The sequence below is a fragment of the Mus caroli genome, unplaced genomic scaffold (assembly GCF_978045245.1).
Source record: "Mus caroli unplaced genomic scaffold, Mus_caroli_1 scaffold_6, whole genome shotgun sequence".
Lineage (NCBI taxonomy): Eukaryota > Metazoa > Chordata > Mammalia > Rodentia > Muridae > Mus > Mus caroli.
In genome coordinates, this window is record NW_028227261.1 from 66,359,703 (window position 1) to 66,382,203 (window position 22,501).

At 44.1% G+C, this 22,501-nt stretch overlaps 1 protein-coding gene and 1 pseudogene across 1 annotated transcript in view; one reads left to right on the plus strand and one right to left on the minus strand.

Moving 5' to 3' along the window:
• Window positions 1-304: 304 nt before the first annotated feature.
• Window positions 305-419, plus strand: LOC115031033 (small nucleolar RNA SNORA17; annotated as a pseudogene).
• A 3,411-nt stretch (window positions 420-3,830) lies between these two features.
• Mtap (methylthioadenosine phosphorylase) overlaps window positions 3,831-22,501 on the minus strand; it is a 41,155-nt gene continuing 22,484 nt past the window's right edge. The window contains exons 5-8 of the mRNA XM_021159850.3: window positions 12,393-12,495; window positions 11,233-11,472; window positions 7,052-7,174; window positions 3,831-4,607 (exon numbers count right to left, since the gene is read on the minus strand). Of these exons, the coding sequence (XP_021015509.1) occupies window positions 4,569-4,607; window positions 7,052-7,174; window positions 11,233-11,472; window positions 12,393-12,495 (505 nt within the window). The 3' untranslated portion in view covers window positions 3,831-4,568. The remainder of the gene's footprint in view (window positions 4,608-7,051; window positions 7,175-11,232; window positions 11,473-12,392; window positions 12,496-22,501) is intronic.

Consider the following 22,501-nt stretch of genomic DNA (forward strand, 5'->3'; position numbering starts at 1 on the left):
TTTATCAAGGTATTTTAATCACAGCAACAAAGGTATTTTATACACACTAGGGCAAGAACAAGAACAAAAAACTAAGAAAGGATTTTATTCCAGATTAAGTCAAAGAAATTAAGACAATAAAGAATTTTAATGGAGGCCAAGAAGTATAGGTCCATGGTACAGTGTTAGCCTGGCATGCACAAGGCTTTGGGGTTTGATACGCAGCACCACATATACACATATTGAAAGGGAGAAATGAAGCATATTTGTGTGCTGACATAACCTAATAAAGAGCAAAAAATAGTTAAAACAAAAGTACAATGGACCTGACCCTAGAGGCATTGCAGGTGTGGCTGTTGTGTACGTATGAATCAGTAGGTGGTAGGGAGGAGAGGCTCTGTCTATGCTCAGTGTTCTGAGCTATTGTGATGGTTTGTACTCGGCCCAGGGAGTGGGACAACTAGAAGGTATGGCCCTGTTGGAGTAAGTGTGTCACTGTGGGCTATAAGACCTCATCCTAACTTTCGGGAGCATCCCCAAGAATGTCCCAAAACTCCTGGGAATCAAGGTGGGAGAGCTCACACTCAATGCACCAGCACAGGAGATTATGCCCCCATTAATGCTGGGGCCACTGGTGATCCTGTGTTCCCAAGCCTAGCAGATATTGGCTCCCTTCTTCAACCCAGCCCCTCTGGTATCTTCCCATCCCTTCTTCAGGCCTGGGGAACATTCTGGGTGCGGTGCTAGCTGCCCATAACCACTGGCCCATTTCCATCAACAAAAGTCATGGACCCAGTTCAATCTGTAGCAGTTGAAGACACATCAGACTCAGCTCCAGAGATCAGACTCAGCCCTAGCCAAAGCTCCAGTACTCTACCACCTTCATAGAGCCAGCAGCAGCTCAAGTTCCCTCAAAGCTGCAGCTTTGAAGATCCATATAGACTGAAATACTTGCACCCCACCACTAGATCTGGGTTCAAGGCCTCTACAGGTTTGACATTCCCCTAGATACTGTGTTGTTTACCAAATCTGTTGTCCCTGACTCTGCCCAACCCTACTTACCATGAGGTTATTTCTGGAAACCCTTTGGTTCCTCTTGTTTATTGTGTATTTTACTTTGGAAAATTTTATTAATTAAAGACATGTGCAGTTAAACTAAAAAAAAAAAAAAAAAAAAAAAAAGACCTCCTCCTAGCTGCCTAGAATTCGGTCTTCCACTAGCAGCCTTCAGATGAAGATGTAGAACTCTTAAGTTCTGCCTGCATGCCTAGATGTTGCTGCTATGTTCCCACCTTGATGATGATGGACTGAACTTCTGAACGTGTCAGCCAGCCCCAATTAAATGTTGTCCTTTATAAGACTATAAGTCTTAGTCATAGTGTCTGTCTAGCAGTAGTAACCTAACATAAATTGAAAAGAGCAAGCCTGAGTTCACCACCAATCCAGTGCCAGGAGGCCCTCTGGACAGGGAGGGAAGGGAGCTAGCCTGAGGATCACTAGTCTGGCACTGTGCAGAACCTGACAGGCTCCCAGGGAGGGGAGCAAGCTGGAGACTAAAAGTACCCCACCTGGAACCATGGGTCCCAGGCTGAAGAGAGCCCCAAACTGATAATCCACAAGGTGCCCAGGCAAGGAGAGAGCCCAAAACATTTCAGACAGGGAGCTAGCCTAAGATGACCAGCCTTTTGCTGGCTGCAGCATTGGATGGGCCAGTTGGCACAGGGGAGGAGAGCTTGTCCTGGTAGTATGGGTGTGGGAGGGCTGGTGGGCTGACCAGCTCAGATACCTCTCAGGCCCAGATCCATGGCTTTGAGTTGGTGCACCCCAACATGTACCCCATAGATGAATTGCTAGAATGAAGGGGCTAGCCCTACAAATCCAAAACTACAGGGCAACAACAGGATATATGAAGAGTCCCAGTGAGGTTCCAGTATTGTTAGTGTAGCAGAAGGCAGAGGGCCTTGTACCAGACCAGCAACTCAATGCCACCAACATTGGCAAGCCAAGAGTATACTGTAGGACACACTGTGAGACCCTCACTACAGCTTCTGTTGGCAGGGGAGGCTGCAAGGGTAGAGAGTGGGCATGAGGGGAGGGGAGATGAGTGGTTTGGTGTGCATGTGAAATTCAACCAATTAGAACCAATAAAGAGTTGTGAAAAAAAAAATGTACGATGGACCAAGTGATGCCCTTGACTAGGTCTGAGGTCAGGAATCTGTCTAAAGAACAACCAGAGAAATGGTTTGGATAGTGGTTCTCAAAGTGGAGTTTAGTTTCTATACAAACAGCAATAGCTAAGACCCAACACAAATGCTCAAGTATAATCTGATCATCTGAGAAGTCTGCAAACTGATGTTTATTGAAACACTACTCAGAACAGGCACATTATGGGAGCAGCCCACACGTCCATCAACACATGCATGGATAAGGATGAGGAAAGGATACACAATGAGATTTCATCTTGTCAGAAAAAGAATGGAATTATGATACCTGTAGGAGGACGGACAGAACGGACAGCATCATGTTGAGCCAGACCCAGTGATTATATGCATGTTTCATCATGATGAAGGATTAAAGAAAAGGGGAAGAAGCCTGCACATGATGCTAGGAAGGCCACTGAAGAAAGTCATTCTCCTTGAAGAGAGCAGCATTTTCTAAAGGCAACAAGACGGGTGCCCACCCCGCAGTGACTAAGGGGAAAGAAGTGTTTACACTGCAGTGAGTAAAAACAACCTAAAGCCCTGGGCAGGCCTCACGGAGTCTCCATGGACTGCTTACAGCCAGAGCTGGAAGCACTGTAACATGGGCGGAAGTAACAATTGCACTTATCCAGGGCCTCACTCGACATTAATGCTGGAGCAAATAGTTCATTTATTGCTTACAATCAACAGCTTATTATCTTGAAGTCAATTTCAGACACAGGCACACTCACTTTATAGACCTTTACAGGCGCTGTAGGGCACCTGTAACAACAGTAATTTGAAAATAAAGTTTTGTTCCCAATTCTAAGAAGGGGCACAGTGTCCACACTTTGGTCTTCATTCTTCTTGAGTTTCATGCATTTAGCAAATTGTATCTTCTATCTTGGGTATCCTAAGTTTTGGGCTAATATCAGACAAAGTTTGGAGCTGTGACAAAAGGATGGACCATCTAGAGACTGCCATATCCAGGGATCCATCCCATAATCAGCTTCCAAATGCTGACACCATTGCATACACTAGCAAGATTTTGCTGAAAGGACCCAGATATAGCTGTCTCTTGTGAGACTATGCCAGGGCCTAGCAAACACAGAAGTGGATGCTCACAGTCAGCTATTGGATGGATCACAGGGCTCCCAATGGAGGAGTTAGAGAAAGTACCCAAGGAGCTAAAGGGATCTGCAACCCTATAGGTGGAACAACATTATGAACTAACCAGTACCCCGGAGCTCTTGACTCTAGCTGCATATGTATCAAAAGATGGCCTAGTCGGCCATCACTGGAAAGAGAGGCCCATTGGACACACAAACTTTATATGCCCCAGTAATGGGGAACACCAGGGCCAAAAAATGGGAATGGGTGGGTAGGGAAGTGGGGGGGGGGAGGGTATGGGGGGACTTTTGGGATAGCATTGGAAATGTAATTGAGGAAAATACGTAATAAAAAATGTTAAAAATTAAAAAAAAAGAAAATAAAAAGTTAGGCTTCTACTTTCTTTCTTCTTTTAAACAAAAGAAAACATTGCCAACTGATTATGTGTCAACTCTCGATACACTGTGATGAGTCACACTGGCTTGCATTAAACACTGGCCTTGGTTTTCTCAGTTACATCATCTTAGCTGTGTGGTGACCCAGGATATTTCTTAGCAAACATTTAGTAAGCTCCTCACACAGCACTTTCCTTTATTTCTTTATTTGGGAAAGGGGGTGATTTGGCTTATATATCTTGAATCACATACACAGCGCATTTATATTATTGTTGTTGTCTTCACCACCAAAGGAGTTTCAAAGCTCTCTAAGTCCATTTTAATTTTTACAGCTTTATTATTTGATTATACTTAAAAGTAGAGGAAAAGATTAATCATTTCTTTGTGAGGAAACATGATTTCCACTTGATTGCTCCATAACCTAATTATAACGGAAACACGGCACACCTAATTTTTTTTTTTATATTCAGATAGTTTTGATTATTTTACTATGACAGGTAATATTCTTCTTTTACACATGACTCTTTGAAGGAATATCTCATAACTTCTTCAAGAGAGACTCTTAGAATACCAGGTGTCGGAAACATGGCGCCAGTTTACAATCACGCAGTCCCATCTCGAGCTCATATTGGTTCCTTAGCGCTGTAGGGTAGTGGATGTTGTCGCTAGTGAGCCTTGCTGTCAGTTTAATAGGGAAAGTGAGACAGATGTGCTTTCCGGTTTTGTTTGGCAGGCTGTCTGCTTTCCTTCTGGGTCCCAGATGAGTTGGGATCTTGGTTGAGTCACTAACAGTGTCTTTCTTTCTAGGCAAAGGCATGAAGGCTGCGGATCTTTCCCATTTTTGTTTAAGCAAAATCTCCCAAAGACTAGAAGTAGAACGTCTTCTTGTGTCAGCTATGCTGTTTTAATGTCTTGGTGGTAAAACGGAAAACTGAGCCATGTTCTGAAAGAAAGTAAGCAGAGATGACAGGGGCTACAAGCAGCTGACAGCATAAGGACCCCAGCACTTCTCTGAAAAGCAACAATAACAGACATAAAAAGCAAAAACAGAACAATAGAATCCTTGAAACACTGAGGATTATAGGAAGGACTCAAGGGGACACATATTTATTAAAACTTTTCAGATACTTCCCATATTAATCAAAATTTAAAAAACAACAACAAAAAAAAACCAACACTAAGTAGGGCAGGTGAAATGGCTCATGGGGTAAAGGTACTTGCCACCAAGCCTGACACCTGGGCTCAATTACTGGGACCCAAATGGTGGAAAGAGAATCAAATCCTACAAACTGCCCTCTAACTTACACACACTCACCATGGCACATATATCTCACACACACACACACACACACACACGAGAAATTAAAAATGTAGCTAAGGAAAACCACTAACCATATGTGGGACTTTAGGAGCAACTCTGATTTCTTGTGTGTCCTTCTCTTCTGTGACAACTGTGGTTGGCTGTGCTCATCTCAGGGGACAGTTGTGAGAATCTCACATGTTCCCCCAGTCTCCCAGCTTAATTATCGCCCATGTGACCTCTACCCCTCATCTTGTATCACTGTAAAGTCACTGAAGTTTTAATGTGTCTCCATCAGCAACACAATGGGATCTTCTCCATTGGGGGAGAGGGCTTTGGGTATTGTCCTACATTTTGTTTCTGGAGACAAGATCTCACTATGTCACCCCAGCCGACCTGAAATTCACTCTGTAGACCAGGCTGACCCTGAACTCACAGAGATCTACCTTCCTCTGTCTCTCTACTGCTGGCATGAAAGGCATGAACTGCCACACCTGATAGCTGGGTACTGTTCTAACTCAGAGCTTGACACAGTGGGCTGATTGGTGTTTGTGGAATGAACTAGTGAGTGAACATATGATACGCATTTCGTTACATGCATTTTCGTGCCTAGATGATTCAGAATAAAAATGATTAGTCCCACGTTCCTTATTATTCCAGAGCGGAGATCACGGTACTCAAGTTTGTCTTTAAAAAGACAATTCTTCAACCTTCAATTCTTCACTTCATTTGAAACCTGATGAATGCTACACTAAATAATCCACTTTAAAGTGAGTATTTCCATGACCACACTCCATCAGCTTCAAAGGGACCACAGATTTGTACCATCTCAGCATGTCTTTTAAGGAGCTGACTTGGAACGTGAAACTGTGGTAAACACAAGGTTAGCTTGTGAGTCTGAAACTGATTTGAAGAGGCCACAGTGAGTCATGGTTCCAGCAAACAAACTTCTGAGTGGTCTGAGCACATCTGTTTGAAATTGCTTTGTTCAAACCACCATTTTGTAATTGGTGGATTTTTATCTCCTGTCTCTCCCCCATCCCCAACCCCCCAGAACTAGCATAATCACAAGGTCCTTTTGCTCCTTAGCTGCAACAGAACCCATCATGGGAGGAAAATTATGCACTCATTAAGTAAACATTTATCTCCTAGGTATCCGGTGCTGAAACCAGTGGGGGTGTCTCCTCCCAGGGAAGACATTATATTACAACATTCCTGGCCTTCCCAGTCATACAGGCTGAGACCCATGGTCACAGTGGTGTGCTGCACAGCTCACTGGAGCGACTCTCGACCTTTGGGTGGCTCTACGTTGGGCTCTGCTGTGGCATTCCGTGCAAGACATAAAACACTGTTAATCATTTACTACTTTACAATGGCTTCACTACCTAAACTTGTGGCTCACTCCTGTGGGAGGTGCTAATCCAGGTAGGGGTAGCTTCTATCAACCTGTGCCGCCCTCTCAGTGACTGTCAAAGGATCCAGGAGCACAGAAAAGCTCTAGGACACCTGGAGGAACTTTCTCTTTAGGTACAAGAAAAGGTAAAGTGGAATCAGAGTGAGGCTCCGTACTCACCCCAGTTAATCAAGTCACAAAATGGCCACGAAAAGTGGCGCTCTCTAAGCTTGCAATTTAAACTGTATCCTTAGAACAGACACTCGAGTTGAGATTCTACCAATCTGCAACTTGTCATTTACCCATCACTAATAATGGTCTTAATTTTATGTAATATTGGCCTAAAGGAGATATTTCCCTCTACTTTGTCACTGATGTATTGATGTCCTGGCTATAAAGGCCTGCCTAAAGCCTGCACTAATCTACCAAAGAGAAAACAGCTGAGCACAAGAGAAGCACACAGGAAACTCATGAGCCTTCTGAACCAAGATGTGAGGACAACTCCAGGACGATGGAAAGAATCTGGGGCACAAGATAACAAAAAAGCTTGTTGGAAAAAAAGAAGTGTCGGCCTACATAAAATGCACAAGGAGAGGGACCAAATTGAAAGTGACAGACAGACAGACTAGAAAGACAGACAGACTATAGTTAAAAGCCATAAACCAAGTCTGCTCACAGACGTGAGGACGCTCACCTTTAGGTTCCGGAGCGTTTCTGACCATTCCATCGACCCTATCTGAGGTATAGTAGTGAGGAGTAAACTTTTGGCTTTATTGGCATTTTCTTTCATGGTCTTTAAAACCCCATCCACTGACACCTGGAGAGAGAAGAACACAGAATTTTACTAGCATAAACTGCTTTTCACAGAACACTTACCCGTGTCCCTGTCTTGCTCTGGTGTGAGATGTTTGTCTCCCTTCCAAATTCATCTTAAGGAATTTCGTTCTCTCGGACTGAGGGTGTCTGGAAGCTGGGGTATGAGAAGTTGATTAATTAGGTCAGGCTGGCACTGCTGTTAGGAACGGGGTCTGGTATTACAGCAAGCTCCCTCATTGTTGTGGTTTGAATGAGAGTGGTCCCATAGGCTTATCTGTTTGAATGTTTGGTCCCCAGTTGGTGGAACTGTTTGGGAAGGGTTAGGAGATGTAATCTTGCTGGAGGAGGTGTGCCACTGGGGAAGGGACTGAGGTCACTCTACTGCTCCAGCGCCATGCCTACCTGCCTGCTCCTATCCGCCCTGCCCTCTGAACTGTGAGTCTCTAGTAAACTCCTTCTTCTATAAGGTGTCTTGGTCATGGTTCTTATCACAACAATTTAAAAGTAACTAAAACATGAATTATATGTCATGTGAGGTTTGGTGAAGATAGGACTAAAATGGGTTCTCACCAGACATATAGCCAGTCAGTCTTGATCTTAGAGTTTTCAACCCCTTGAAATGTAAAAACAAGGCCTTCTTTTTGGTCTAGAAGCTACTTTTAATGGGATTTTTCTCATAGTTGCCTGAACAGATGAAAACAAACCTGTGCTGTAAGTCTGTTTACTCCAAATTTAATCCCCTGAGTCCAAACACTGCTCTTCATCTTACAGGAAAGCCCTTAAAGCAGCCCAATGTTATTTCTGAAAAGCCCAAGAAAATACCACAGATGTCAACCAGCAGTGACTGCCGCCACCACCGCTACCACCACCACCCTTCCTGGTCCATAGAAAAGTGAATTCCAGTTTGATTTGCTACATTGGATAACTAAACAGGAGCTAAATATTCTAAAAGCATCTTTTAAGAAAAAAAAAAAAGTAGAAGTGTTATTTTTATGACTCATAGTAAATGGACTGGTGGTTAACACCATAAACTACACCCAAGAGCCTAAAGAAACAAGCAAACCAAGTCAAACCACCTGAAAACAAAAATTCCAACTCACTCTGTGTTCCAGTCACAAATCACCATTATGATGTTTAATTTTCCTTCTGTATCTAGATCCAGCATCCAATACAGAAGACAGAGGGACACACGGTAAGATGAAGCTGGTAGGAACCTAGAGTGTGGGAGACTCAACACGTTTGTCCCCTTTCCCTGTCCTTCCTTTATGTGAAGCCGTCCCTCACTCTGTAGCACAAGCTGCATAGCACAAGTTGCTTTCAAATTCACAATTCTCTTGCTTCTGCCCCCCAGGCACTGCTTGCTTTCTGAGTGTGTGCCAACTGTACTTGGCATCTTAAGTTCCTGTACAAGACAAAAAAAATTACTTCTAGGACTGGGGATATAGCTCAGTGCCAGTATGCTTACCCAGCATAAACTGGGTGCTAAACTGGATCTTCAGAAACGGGTGTATGTATTTGTGTATGAGTGTGTGTGTGTGTGTGTGTGCACGTGCACGTGTGTGTGCATGCACACAAGAGTCACTTATAACATGTATGTTATTTATGATATTTAACTAGGAACTGGAAATTTGCTTGAGCACAGTAAGTAATTATAACATAATTATGATGTAATTACTTGGCCACCTCCTGCAATGCTTACGGAGGTACAGATGAGACATGACTGGGCATGGAGTCGGCTCGGATGGACTCATGTAATTATCTACCTTTGTGTATGAATGAACTGGTTCACGGGGGAAAGCTGACCGTCAGGTCCAGATCCTTGCCTTCCTTTACCCTGCTTAGAAGACAGCTAAGATCCAAAGACACATCTTTGTGTCTCCTCATCTAGATGGCTTCCACAAACACCAAGACAAGCTAAGGAAGTAGGACTGCCACAGGGGTGGATGCTCAGCTCCCGTGTGGCTTGCATACAAAGGTGCGATTTAAGTCGAGGGATCACACGCAGGCGATTACAGCAGCCAGAGACTCACCTTATTTATTTTTACTCATGTCCATATTCTTTCCCCCTTGACTCTGAACTAACCTTGTTCCTGTTGTTGGGTTCCACTCAAAATGCCCTTCCTATTGACCCCATGACTCCTAGCAACAATCCAACCCTCATTTCCAGGTTGAGCTTAAACTTCCAAGGTTCGCTCCTTTGCACAGCCACTCGATGGAGTTAAGGGTGAGAGTGAGCCCGGGAGTCAGCACTCTCCAAACCACTTGCTGTGGTCTGACTCTTGCCTGCCCCCCACAGGCTCATGATTTGAACACTTCTTCCCCACCGGGCAGTGACATTTTGGGAGACCACTGATTCTTTTTCAGAGGCAGGCTGTAGCTGACAAAACTAGGCCAGCTGGGGTGAACTTTGGAAGGTTACACGAAGGCCTGGAGTTCTGGCCGTTACCTGACACCTACTCCTGCAGTGTGGCAGTCCCACCTCCCCTTCATGACTTGGAGCTGCGATGCACACCACAGGCTCATGTTTGAGTGCTTGTTCCTCAGCCAGTGGAACCTTTAGGGCAGTGGTTCTCAACCTTCCTAAGGCTGTCGACACTTCAGTACACAGTTCCTTGTACTGTGGAGACGCCAACCATAAAATTAACTCCATTGCTACTTCCTAACTGTAATTTGCTAACACTATGAATTGTAATGCAAGTATCTGTGTTTTCAACGGTCTTAGGAAATCTCTGTGAAAGGGTCATTTGAACCTCCATAGGGGTTGTAACCCACAGATGAGAACCAGTACTAGGAGGCTGGGCTTGATGGTTGTTGCAGTAACTGCGACAATGGCCTTGGAAGGTTACTGCCCCATTCTTGTTCAATCTAGCTCTCCTTGCCTCCTGGGTGTGACACAGGAGTTGCCGGGTGGCTTTCCCACAATATGTTTGTTTGTGTTTGGTTACAATGGCACTGGCGCGCGCGCGCGCACACACACACACACACACACACACACACACACACACAAGCACAAAGCAGAGAGTCATTCCTCTGCTCCATGTCCTGGCTTTATTTCAGAGAAAACAAACTAAATAATCTGTTGAGTGTCAAAAGGAAACCGAGGTGAGCTTAGGCCACTCTAGAACCTTGTCATGTCGGGCTGTAATTTGTTTAAAGCACAATGACACAAATAGCCGTTTGAGCGAATGCCATGTTTACGCGTGTCTTTCTTGTGGCATGTGATATTACTTGTCTTTATGCCTTCCCACTGACAGAACTGAGCCATCTGCTTTCCAGCACCCATGTGGCATAAGAGTCACCGCTCCCTCTGTAGAGGAGGCATCTAGCTGCCTAGCCTGAGACTGAGTAGAAAATCTGACAGGAAGCAATGTGCTGCCAGGAAGTGACAGGAACAAATGTTTCTTTCCCATTAATTGCAAACAGCTTCTATAGATCATGAAGCTGGGAGGAGCTCTTGAGCTGCCAGGCCAGACACAGTCAGCCTCAAAACTCTCCCATAAGAAAAAAATACCAGCTGTAGTGAGAAGAAAGCAATAACACGTTTATGAAAACCAAAGGACCGGGATTCGTTTGTGTTGCCCAGCAAATACATGTGGGTAGACAGGTGACATGATTAGGTGATTCTGTGTTATGTTTAACTGGATGGCGAAACAGGCCCTGGGACAGTGGCCACAGTATGATAAACAGGATAGGGACTTGGGGGTTTCTTACTAGGCTTTCCTTCTCCATGAAAATAAACATAAGTAGCAACAGCACAAGGAAACCACACACAAAGTACAACTTTCTTTTTAAAGGCAGGCCCAGGGCTCAATGATTCTCAGTACATCTCCCTGCCTACGATGTAGTGCCTGCACTGTTGATGCCCAGATAAGAACTCCCTGACCCTCTGTGGAAGATCTTATATGCCAACAGGAAACTACAGAAAATATCTAACAAAGCCTAATGAACACCTAAAAGCGATGTACAAAGGCCCCGAGACAAATCCAAAGGAAACCAATGAGACATTCTCTTGGTGGCTGACGCCCACACCTCACGTGATCAGGAGGGATTCCCACTTACTGCTTCTTCATGCTCCTTCCAACAATCATAGTCGGTTGCCATGGCAATGCTTGCATAACAAATCCCAGCTTCCTTAGCAAGCACCACCTCTGGAACAGTAGTCATGTTGACAACATCTGCGCCCCAAGTACGGAATATAAGGCTTTCTGCCCGGGAGCTGAAACGAGGCCCCTCAATCGTGACTATTGTCCCCTTTGAATGGCACCGAAGTCCTAGCTTCTTAGCAGTTTCTATGAGGACCTGGAAAAGGAAGAGCACAAATGACACGGACAGTCCAAGATTTTATCTTTCTATTTTAGCAAACTAATTACCTAGAGTAGACTTTGCGGTCATATCCTTAGAGAACCTAGATCACTGAAAGAGGCCATCACACCCTACAATCACACATTCAGGTCCACTGCAGGCATAGCTCGTAGCTTTTAGTGAAACCACACCAGGCTCTGGTAATCTATATACTTGAATTCCATTCACTGTCTAGAACTTAGGAAGGCTATTCCAAGGGCTGCAATCTGGACTGAGGTCTCAGGTCTTAACTGATCTCACTCGCTCAGCTAAGGTATCACTTGTCACACACAGATTGAAGTGTGTGTGTTTCCCAGTGTCGTTTCCCAGAGTGCAGCTGTCCTCCAGTCACTGCTCTTTTTTTTTTTTTTTTTTTTTTTAAAAGCTTGCTCTCCCTCCAAAGACATATGGCAAAAGAATGGCTTTCCTGATTTTTTTTTTTTTTTCTGTCCAGAGATCAACTTATCTGGGCTTCCTTACTTCAAGGCTTTTTAGAAACATCAGTTGTATCAGAAACAGTTCTGGGACTGGAGAGGTGGCTCAGCAGGTGAACCGATTCTGCTTAAAATAACTAATAATGTAGATATCCTTAGCCATGGGAAATGGCTCACCATGAAACCACTGCTTTTCTTCTTTTTCTTCTTTCTTCACATTATATATATTTTCTTAATTAGATATTTCCTTCATTTACATTTCAAATGCTATCCTGAAAGTCCCCTATACCCTCCCCCTGCCCTGCTCCCCAACCCACCCACAAACCACTGCTTTTCAAAACCAACGCTGAGGGGATAAAGAGGGGACTACCTACTCAGCCAACTGACAAACCTGCAGATTGCGTGCCAAGCTCTCCTGAAATACCTGTAAGGGAGACCACTAACCTCTCTTGTTTTGGGGCAAAACGGTTCAGCCATGGGGATGTGGCACACTCCTCTGGCACTGCAATGACTCCCATCATAGAAGGTCTGAGGCCTTAGGGATGTCCTAGGAAGATAAAGGGGTGAGGTGTTGACCACTGTTAAAGCACTGTCTCTGTCCTCTGGAGTATCCAGGTCACTTCTTATCCAATAGCTGTGGATATGTGCAGGTGACTGTCACAGAGCACCTTCAGGTTTGAACTGGACTCTTCTAGCTCTGGGCTGACTGTAACATGCTCCTAACCAGGAATGAATGTGTACCCATTGGAGACTGTTAAATCAGGACCTCAGGGAGGGCAGTAATAACCAAGTCAAAGTCGATCTGAAACATTTTATCATGACGTACACGGAAGAGTTGGTTCTGTGTGCCATTTCCCAGACTCACACTAAGTTCCCCCAAACTGTACTATACTCTTTATTTGTTAGCTTTTTCATAATTGCACATTGTACAAATTGAATCAGACTATACCCAGGTCTCCCTAAAATCTACAAAACAAACAAACACCAAACAAACCCAAACCCAACTTTTTAAACAATTACTTTGTTTCAGGTCCATAGAAAGTCCTTACCCACATTTAAAGTAGAGATAACTGCGGCCTCAATCCTAGTCACGTTTTGCTAAGTCATTCTGTATATCAAATTGCCCTGCTCCACTGGTCATCTGCCCCTTGTTCAGCTTGTTTCCACCTGCTTTGACTAGTTCTCACGTTTTCTATTTCAAGTTGTTTTGTTTTCTGTTTTTCTAAATTCTGTTCTGGGAATCCATAAAAGACAAGCTAAAATGAACTCACTTCGAAACTTTCACAAAAAAACTACCAACTACTTTTTTGTATGTATTGATTTTTCTAACTACTGAGTAACTCAGGGAAAGCCCCAAACCCCACCTTTTCCTGCTGAGGGGAGATGAGGCAAGGGTGGGACACAGGAAAACTGAAAGCAGAAAATCTGGTGTCTTTTTCCAGGAGTTGGGAGTGGGGCAGGATGGAAAATTCTTTTTGCTGGTTCCATTCACACAGCTGGCATAATTTGGTACTGTTCCAAATTAACTATTCTTTGGGCTGGGTCATACCTAGTGACTCTACTTGACATCAAAGTCATCTCTATTTGAGATGAAGAAGTCCCACTGCTGTGGAGGAAAGCAAGCTCCACGATTCTTGACTCTTTTTCACATGCCTCAAGGAGAAGTCAGAGTTTACTCCACGGCATCCAGCTGACTTGAAGAGTGGGTCATATGACAGCTCTAGCCTACACCAACAGGGTTTTCCCTGGAAGAATGGCCAACGAAAGGATGCCTTGTTATCACCCCCAGATGGTTTTAGTTTTGATGATGAGTCAAGCTGTAGCAATGTCCCCACTTGCAACTCTAGGATTATAAAGCAAGGACACTGAAACTTCCGTAGCTATGGCAAGAGGCGTCCCTGCAGGAACACCGACCCTAACAACATACCCACTACTTCTCTGTCTCCCTACATCTCTGCCTGTGGCAAACATACCACATCTTGCCATGTTACTTGATACTTGTTGACTGGTCTTAATTCCTTCCTTCAAAATGGAACAGTTTACATTTTTCTTTCCTTTTGTTCTTCAGGACAGGGTTTCTCTGTGTATCCTTGGCTGTCCTGGAACTCACTCTATAGACCAGGTTGGCCTTGAACTCAAGAGCTGGGAGTTAAGGGGTGTGCCACCACAGCCCGCTTACATTTTTCTTACTAAATGAAGGTATTCAATTACAAGTTACACAGTTATAGCAAGTTCTGTATATTTTTCATTCTCCCATTTTCTAATAAAACATAGTACTCACTGGGCCTGGAGCCATATGATTTTGATTCTGGTACTCAGAAGACAGAGGCAGGAGGAGCCTGGTCTACATAGGAAGTTCCAGGACTGCCAGAGCTACATAGTGAGACTCTACCTCAAAAAACATACAAAAATAATCTATAGTGCTCATCCCTTCGTTTATAGAAGCAGTAAGAGAAGTCAGTTAATCAAGGTGCCCCGGTAACATAGAAGAGACACCTGAGAGTCAGCTGCAGGCTGAGGCCCCAGGAAATGAAAGGAAAGTAGCATTAAAATCAGTTTTCCTCCCCCATGAAGACATGCCTACTCATGGCATCTGCACCACTAACTCAAGTGTCACTGTGCTCAGTGAGATGATCAAAAGCTAAATCGATATACATAGAATATACCCACACATGGACTGTAAACTGAGGAAACAGTCTACACTAAATGAATTCGGACAGAGCAAGGGGTTTACAACCACAGCTGAGAAATGTCAAGGCAACCCCAAAGGAAATCCTAAAGCAAATGTGAGTCACCTGTGGACTTCCTCTGAGCCTTCCTGGCAGAGAAACTGCATCTTCTGGAACTCAGGACAAAGCCTAGAACAATCTTGCAGATGAAGCCTTGGAGGAGAGGCTGCTAACAAAGCTGGAAAGGTCACCTCCCAATTCCTACCAAACCAACCTGTCTGGATTCACAATTATAGTTCAACTGTGTAGTTCATTGTTGTTGAGTGATACGGGCCAGAGATGTATTTCATCCTTTTGTTTCAATTAAAATAAAACCAACTAGCCAACCAGTCAAATGTGTCTTGTACAAAGTCCTTAATACCCCAAACTCCATATACATTTAAAAAAAAAAACAAAACAAAACAACAACCTCACAGCAACATCTAAGGCTTGTCCAATCTCTAGACTTCTATACTGAAACCCTGCCCCTTAAGGTCCTAACATCTGGAAACTAAGACCAGGTCAAGCAGGCTAGCTCTTCTCAGACACCAGATGCACTGGCACCTTTTCTGGGCCTTCTTAGCCTTCTGAGAAATTTCTGTTGTTTAGAGTCTACACTATTTTGTTATAGCAGCTGAAACAGAATAAAATACCCACTTGCACCCTTGATTAAAAATGGAAACTCTCAGTGGCTGCCCCTCAGTACACTCAGGTACAATTGCATCTCATTGTTACATTTGGGTTATGCCTACCCCACAAGATGACCACAGGCTTATCCCCAGAACCCACGGTTACTTTACCTAACCTGGCAGAGAAAAGCAAGGGTAGCAGATGGCTTCGTATGAAGCTGACTTCAAAATAGAAAGAGAATTCTGGATTAATTATGCAGGAACGTCATCCTTACAAGAATCCTTAAATGTGCAAGAGGGTAGAAGGTGTGTAGATGTCAGAGTGATAAGAACTTCATCCTTTAGTGCTGGCTGTGGATGGATGTGGGCCCAAGTCAAAGAGTGTAGGGCATAAAGGGTCAGGAAATGGGTTCCATCTTAAGCACCACCCCCAGAGTAATATAATATAAAATATAAAATAATATAGCCTTGCTAATAGCTTTAAAAAAAAAGGCCCAGTGAGACCCATGCTAAACTACTAACCAAATAATACCAAGATGACAAAATTTTGGTTAGCTCCTAAGTTTGTAAATAATTTGTTATACTATCAACAGGGCATGGATACACTTGTTTCTGTAGTTTGATATATAATCAACCCAGCCATGGCTTCTATAGCAATAAAGAACTCCTGCCGAAGGTCTGCTTCTTATTCTAAAGTAAAGAGATTAACTCTGCCCCCTAACTGAGCATGGATTTCAGGGGACTGACTAGCAAGATGCTTACTACTCACTGGCTGCTTGCTTCTGGGAAAGTCACTCAGACCTCTGCGCCTCTGCCTCAGATCTTCCTATAGCTAAAAGTGGGGGCAGGAGAGAGAAAACCACTTACCCCTATGGGCTAAGCAAGGGTGGATGAGATAACAGAATACAAGGGGCTGGCCCTGGCCATTGCTGCACCCGGAACATCCGCTTCTGTACTCTCTTCTACCAACATGGGAGTTTGGCGTTTGGATGGGCCACAAATCATGCAAACCTCTAAAACTGCCTGAGGTTGTCAAGCAGGGGTAGATGCTCTCCTAGCTTCCTTTCTGCTGCTGTGACAAAATACTAGGCCAACAAGCAACTTAGGAGAGAAAGGGTTTTAGCTCACAATTCCGGGCTAGAGTCCATCTCTGTGGGGAAGTTACAGTGAGAGAAGCTTGAGAAAGATGGTCATATCATGTCCACATAGTACAGCAGAGACTCCTCTCCTGCCACTCAGGACCCCTGCCTAGGGAACGAGTGCCGCCCACAACTGACTAGCTTGCCTGATATTACTTAATAACTAGCCACAGACATATCCACACGCCTACCTGGCCTTAATAATTCCTCACTGAGACTCTCTTTCTAGATGATTCTAAATTGTGTTAAGGTGGCAGTTAAAACTGACCAGCTCAGGCACTAAGATAAAATGCACAAAGTATATCTCTGAAAGAGTGAAGGAGACATATACACTGGTACTGCCAAGAGAAATGAGTTCAAGGTAGTTCAGACACAGCACAGCAGAAAAACCAATTGGTAGGTTTGTTCCTTCGTTCTCTCTCTCTCTCTCTCTCTCTCTTTAAGATTTATTTATTTATTTTATGTATGCAAGTACACTGTAGCTGTACAGATGGTTTTGAGTCTTCATGTGGTTGCTGGGAATTGAAATTTTTGTTTTAGGACCTCTGCTCGCTCCAGTCCAAAGATTTATTTATTATTATTATTATTCATAAGTACACTGTAGCTGTCTTCAGATGCACCAGAAGAGGGCATCAGATCTCATTATAGGTGGTTGTGAGCCACCATCTGGTTGCTGGGATTTGAACTCAGGACCTTCGGAAGAGCAGTCAGTGCTCTTACCCACTGAGCCATCTGGCCAGCCCCTGGTAGGTTGTTTCTTAAGTAGACACCTTTGAATTAGCTTGAAAGTGTTAAGTCAAGGCTTTCCCGTTAAGATATGTGAAGCTAAAAATGCACCGGAGAGAAACACACTTGTTTTCCAAGAAACAAAACCATCACAACTTCTGAGGTAGGTTCCAAATGCGGCCTCTGTCCCTAGCAAGTCCTGGCATAAGTGCCTGCAAGGTGACATGGCTTTGCTCACAAGGATGGTTTCTGGGGAAGAGATTCTTTCAGTTCATTAGGATCATTTCAATCTCAGGAGTATTCCCAATTGTTTAACAACTGTAACAATAACAACATCAACAAAAAAACAACAGAAAAAAAGAACGAACGAACAAGTGAACGAACCTAAGGGATGTTTAAACCTCAGTGATGAGACTGTTCAATGACGAGGCTTCATTATCCCTCCTTATAATCTGCTAATGAGATCTTGCTAACAGTACACTACGCAACATAAGAACAAACATGGTTCTTGGGAATGTTAAAAGTACTTGTTGGTTACAGAAGACCTGAGTTCGGTTCCTAGCACCCACATGGTAGCACATAACCATCTACAACTCTAGTTCCAAGAGATTTAACACATTCTTCTGACCGCTGAGGGCACCAGACACGCACAGATGCAGTGCACACGCATACACACAGGCAAAGTTCATACCCATAAGATACAATAAACAATTCTTTTAAAAAAATCTTCAAAAAAGGAAAAAAAAAAACAATACAAAAACAACAATCACAGAAATCTTAACTCTGATGGGAGTAGCAGGAACAAATCTGACCTCGTTCCCTTAAGGGTTAGGATTTCAACATTGCATCAATGAAGCCTTTGTTCAAGACTGCAAGAGACAGTCCTAGACTCTCAGTCTGTCCGTGTGTAAAAAGGGACAGTGACATTTACTAATGCTGTTATTGGTTCCCAAGTGTTCCAACTTGTTCCAGGTCGATGTAAGTGGTTTTTATCTGTTTACCTGGGAAACAATAGCCACACGTAGATATACTGTATGCAGGAAAAAGTACCACTGTGTGCTTTTATGCTTAGGATTGTAAACTGTAAATGGGAAAAAGTTGGCTGGAAAGGCTTTAGCATTTTAAATTCCACTAGTGGGTCAGATGACCTTTTTTAAAATGTCCACTTCGAACAGCAATAGTTATATTTAAGAAATTGCCAGCTCCTAAGAGTGAAATGTGACATTTTCTTTCACTCCTGAATTATTCACAGCTAACTCGTCTTCCTGTCTACTGCATCATAATCATTCACAGTCACATGGAAAAAGAGAAACAAGCAAAGGTTTGGGGCTTTCTAAATATGAACTTATGTGAGAAACCATTCCTAGAGCCGGACAGTGGTGGTGCACGTCTTTAATCCCAGCACTTGGGAGGCAGAGGCAGGTGGGTTTCTGAGTTTAAGGCCAGAGTGAGTTCCAGGACAGCCAGGGCTACACAGAGAAATCTTGTCTCGAAAAAAACCAAAAAAAAAAAAAAAAAAAAAACAAACCAAAAAAACCCAGAAAACCAGAAACCATTCCTAGAAAAGTGGCAAGAGTTAGAGAAGCACGTATCCACAAGTTGGAACAATTTACACCAAGTTATAGGAAGGGCTGAGTCAGTCTATGAGAATAGCTAATCAGAACATCATTTCTGCCAGTTTAACTTCTGCTTTCCAAAGCCCAGAGGATAGCCCCCTAGACATCACTTGTGGCCAGTTCATGTCTTATTTACAGGAAGCTATAGAAAGCAGCTAAAGGGGCTGTCAGGTGGAAACGGGGAGAACTGTCCAGAATGCTTGCAGGGAGAGAAGGTAGGCTTGAGCATGCACATGTAACAAGATGTTGTGATGGAGACTCAGAGACAGAAGAGGGACAGGTGGCTCCAGCCAGGCTCACTGAGGGTGCGGCAGTGTTACAAATGAGCAAGTGCCAGAAGACAGTTACAAAATCTGAGCCATCTCACTGGGGTGGGAGAGCGGGAGCTGAGGGGACAGGCTCCAATCACCTGAGTTTGGGTCCACTTGCTAGTATGTAACAGCATCTCTGTCCCTAGGTCTTCTCAAGCATCAATCAGAGGATGATCCTCAGGGAGTGCCTACCATGAACTGACCACGGCCCTCAGCTCCACAGCTCAGTTGTTACAACAGGAATGTGGTGAGACTGTGAAGAGCTCTAAGGAAACTAGATTCCAGAGCAGACTCTAAGGACAAACTACTTCTTGGGGGTTGTTGACTTTGCTAGATACAAAAGGAAAACTTGGACACAAGTTATGGATGGAAGGGAGGGCAGAGGCACGTAGCGAGTGTATGCCCAGTAGTATCTGCTTCTTTTTTTTTTTTTTTTTTTTTTAAGATTATTTATTATATATACAGTGTTATGCCTGCATGTATGCCTGCAGGCCAGAAAAGGTCACCAGATCTCATTATAGATGGTTATAAGCCATCATGTGGTTGCTGGGAATTGAACTCAGGACCTCTGGAAGAGCAGCCAGTGCTCTTAACCTCTGAGCCATTTCACCAGCCCAGTATCTGCTTCTTTATAACACTGAAGATGACTTTCTCAGCAGAGTGAGGACACACACAAGCCACAGGAACAGGATGGTCCTGTCCTGTCCACACTTGCCTCTCAGAGGGGTGGGACGGAGCAAAGGCCCCTAGGAAACTCTGCATCATGGGTCTCTGTGCCTTCCTTTCCTGTTTCAGACAGGGTGCTGTCATGCAATCTGGGTATCCAGAACTACCCTCAAACAATGTCCCTACTGTGGACTCCTCAGGGGTGAGGTCCCAGGTGCAAGTCATCTCGCTCAGGAGTCCGTTTCTAACCGTTAAGACTCTAGTGGACACACTCAAGATGAAAGAAGACCTGTGTCGACACCAGAGCACACCTCTACAAGACCTCAGCCTTCAACGATGACATTACCGGGGAAGCCCAAGGCAGGGCTGTGTCTCTAGGAGGGTGAAATAGGCATCATCTATCATATCAGCCCATGTATTTACTGCGGGACTTTCCTGATGAGTCAGAGCAAGAGCAAACCCAGGCCTCTCCTATTCTTCCTGCAAGAGGACAAGCTGGGAAAAAAAAACCAACCAACCAACCAACCAACCAACCAACCAACCAAAAAGCTCGAGAAGGAACACATCAGAACCCAATACCCGCAGAACTCTTACATTAACAGATAGGATACTGAAGGGCAGGCATTGCTTGACCTGGTATTTTGAGTCACAGAAGTTACTCTGTCTCTATGAATTTTGTTTTAAGTTTAAAATAAAGACTTACACCCACAATTTCTACATATATCCTTCCTTCCTGTCCAATCAATGACTTCAGTGATACAGCAGATATTGATGGCACAGGAAGAAAGTTTACATGAAGTCATTGCCGGAAGTCCCTGTCCCTGGGCCCTCAGCCTCTCGAATGGGATGACTGTATTACATTTCTTCTACCCAGACAACAGGATCTGTAATAGTATCTGTACTGGTGGGTTTTGTGTGTCAACTTGACCCAAGTTAGAGTCATCAGTGCCTCAGTTGAGAAAATGTATCCATGAGGTCCAGCTGTAAAGCAATTTCTCAATTTCTCCCCTCACTAATCGAAGGGAAGGCCCAGTCCATGGTAGGTGGGCTGGTGGTGATCCTGGGTTCTAAAAGAAAGCAGGCTGAGCAAGCCATGAAGAGCAAGCAAGTAAGCAGCACCCCTCCGTGACCCTGCATCAGCTTCTGCCTGAATTTTTGTCCCAATATCCTCCAAAGATGAATTATGATCTGAATGTCTAATCTAAATAAACCTTTTCCTCCACAACCTGCCTTTTGGTCATGGTGTTTAACAGAAAATGGAGGGACCAGGTGTGCCCAGAAATTCAGGAAGAGACAATAGAGTGTGTCAACATTGGGGAGAAGCCAGCAGAGTCCCCCAGGAAAAGGCCCCCTATGCAACACTCTACAAAGAACCTTTAAGAAGTAAGTATAAGCTACAAAGCTGATAAGCAACGAGAGAAAGGCTAAGCAATCCAAACAACATGCTTCTAAACTCGGCCAAGGCTCTTCTTAGAATCTGGCCTGTTTACACAAGGCCCTTGCCAAACCACAGCAGGGAGGAGGCATCTATCTCTCGTCTCTGACTTCATGAGGCACCTCATCATAGATCCTGTGCGGTTGAGAGGCCACTGCATCTTCAAAGATATTTGTAAAAAGAACTGTTAGCATTTGGTGAGGAAGTAACTGTAGCCCCCTTAGCAAGCAACTGGGGGTCCATACACTTGCTGCTTTATCTATAAGTGGCATAGTAACACTGAAGATCAGAAGATGCTGGGATCAAAGCATGTAAAAAAAAAAAAAATTCACCATCTAAAAGTCCAACTGGAGCCCTGAGAACAGCTAAGCTCTCTCTATCCACATAGCAAAGCCAGAGTCAGGAGGGAAGTTACATGGACTCCTCTGTGTCAGCTGCCCACCCCCACAGGTGGCAGGATGAAAGAGAAATGTCCCTACCCACAGGAATGTACAGTACATAGGACCGTGCTAGCAGACAGTTACAAGGAACTGGCAAGGCCTTCTCCTGTAAGCAGCCAGGCGTGACCTGTGAAGATGGTTCGCTACTCTCTTGACGCAGAACATCCGACAAAATCATGCAAATCTAGAGTTTCAAACCTTCATTCAGTTTAAGAACATCTGAGAAATTGCCCAGGACAGCAAGGGTATGCATAGCCTCATAGCAGCCAAGCCCCCAAGTAGCTGAAAGATGTCATTTTAAAGAAGCAATGTGTGCCGTTCCGGAAAGAGTGCTAAATTTTTGCTGCACATGCTTTAAAATGCAGAAAGTAACACTGAACTTCCAGTTTCGATGTAGATTGTCTCGTTATTCAACATATCCAGGTGAACAAGGAACTTAAGACGCACTGACGAACCTATAGAGCTCATGGCTCGATTAACACATACACGAGCTCCCTAGCCACACCTTTAATCCCAGATAATCTTGAACTCAGAGATCTCCTTGTCTTAATCTTCTGGTGTTCATAGCCACTATGCCTCAAGATCTCCATGCCAAGATCCAGGTCAGAAACTTGTATCTCCCAGCCTCCAGATTAGGATCACAGGCGAGCCTTCCAGCTCTGGATTGTAGTTCATTCCAGATATAGTCAAGTTGACAACTAGGAATAGCCACTACAATCCACCCCTTGTCAACTTGACACAAATAATATCTCATGTCCACATGAAACAATAATAAGGTCCTGTCCTGAGTAAGCCTAACATGATATAACTATTCCTTTGTACAGTAAATTCACAATGGGGCAATGTCCCTTGGGAACATTCTTTTAGTGTCTCAAATTAAATA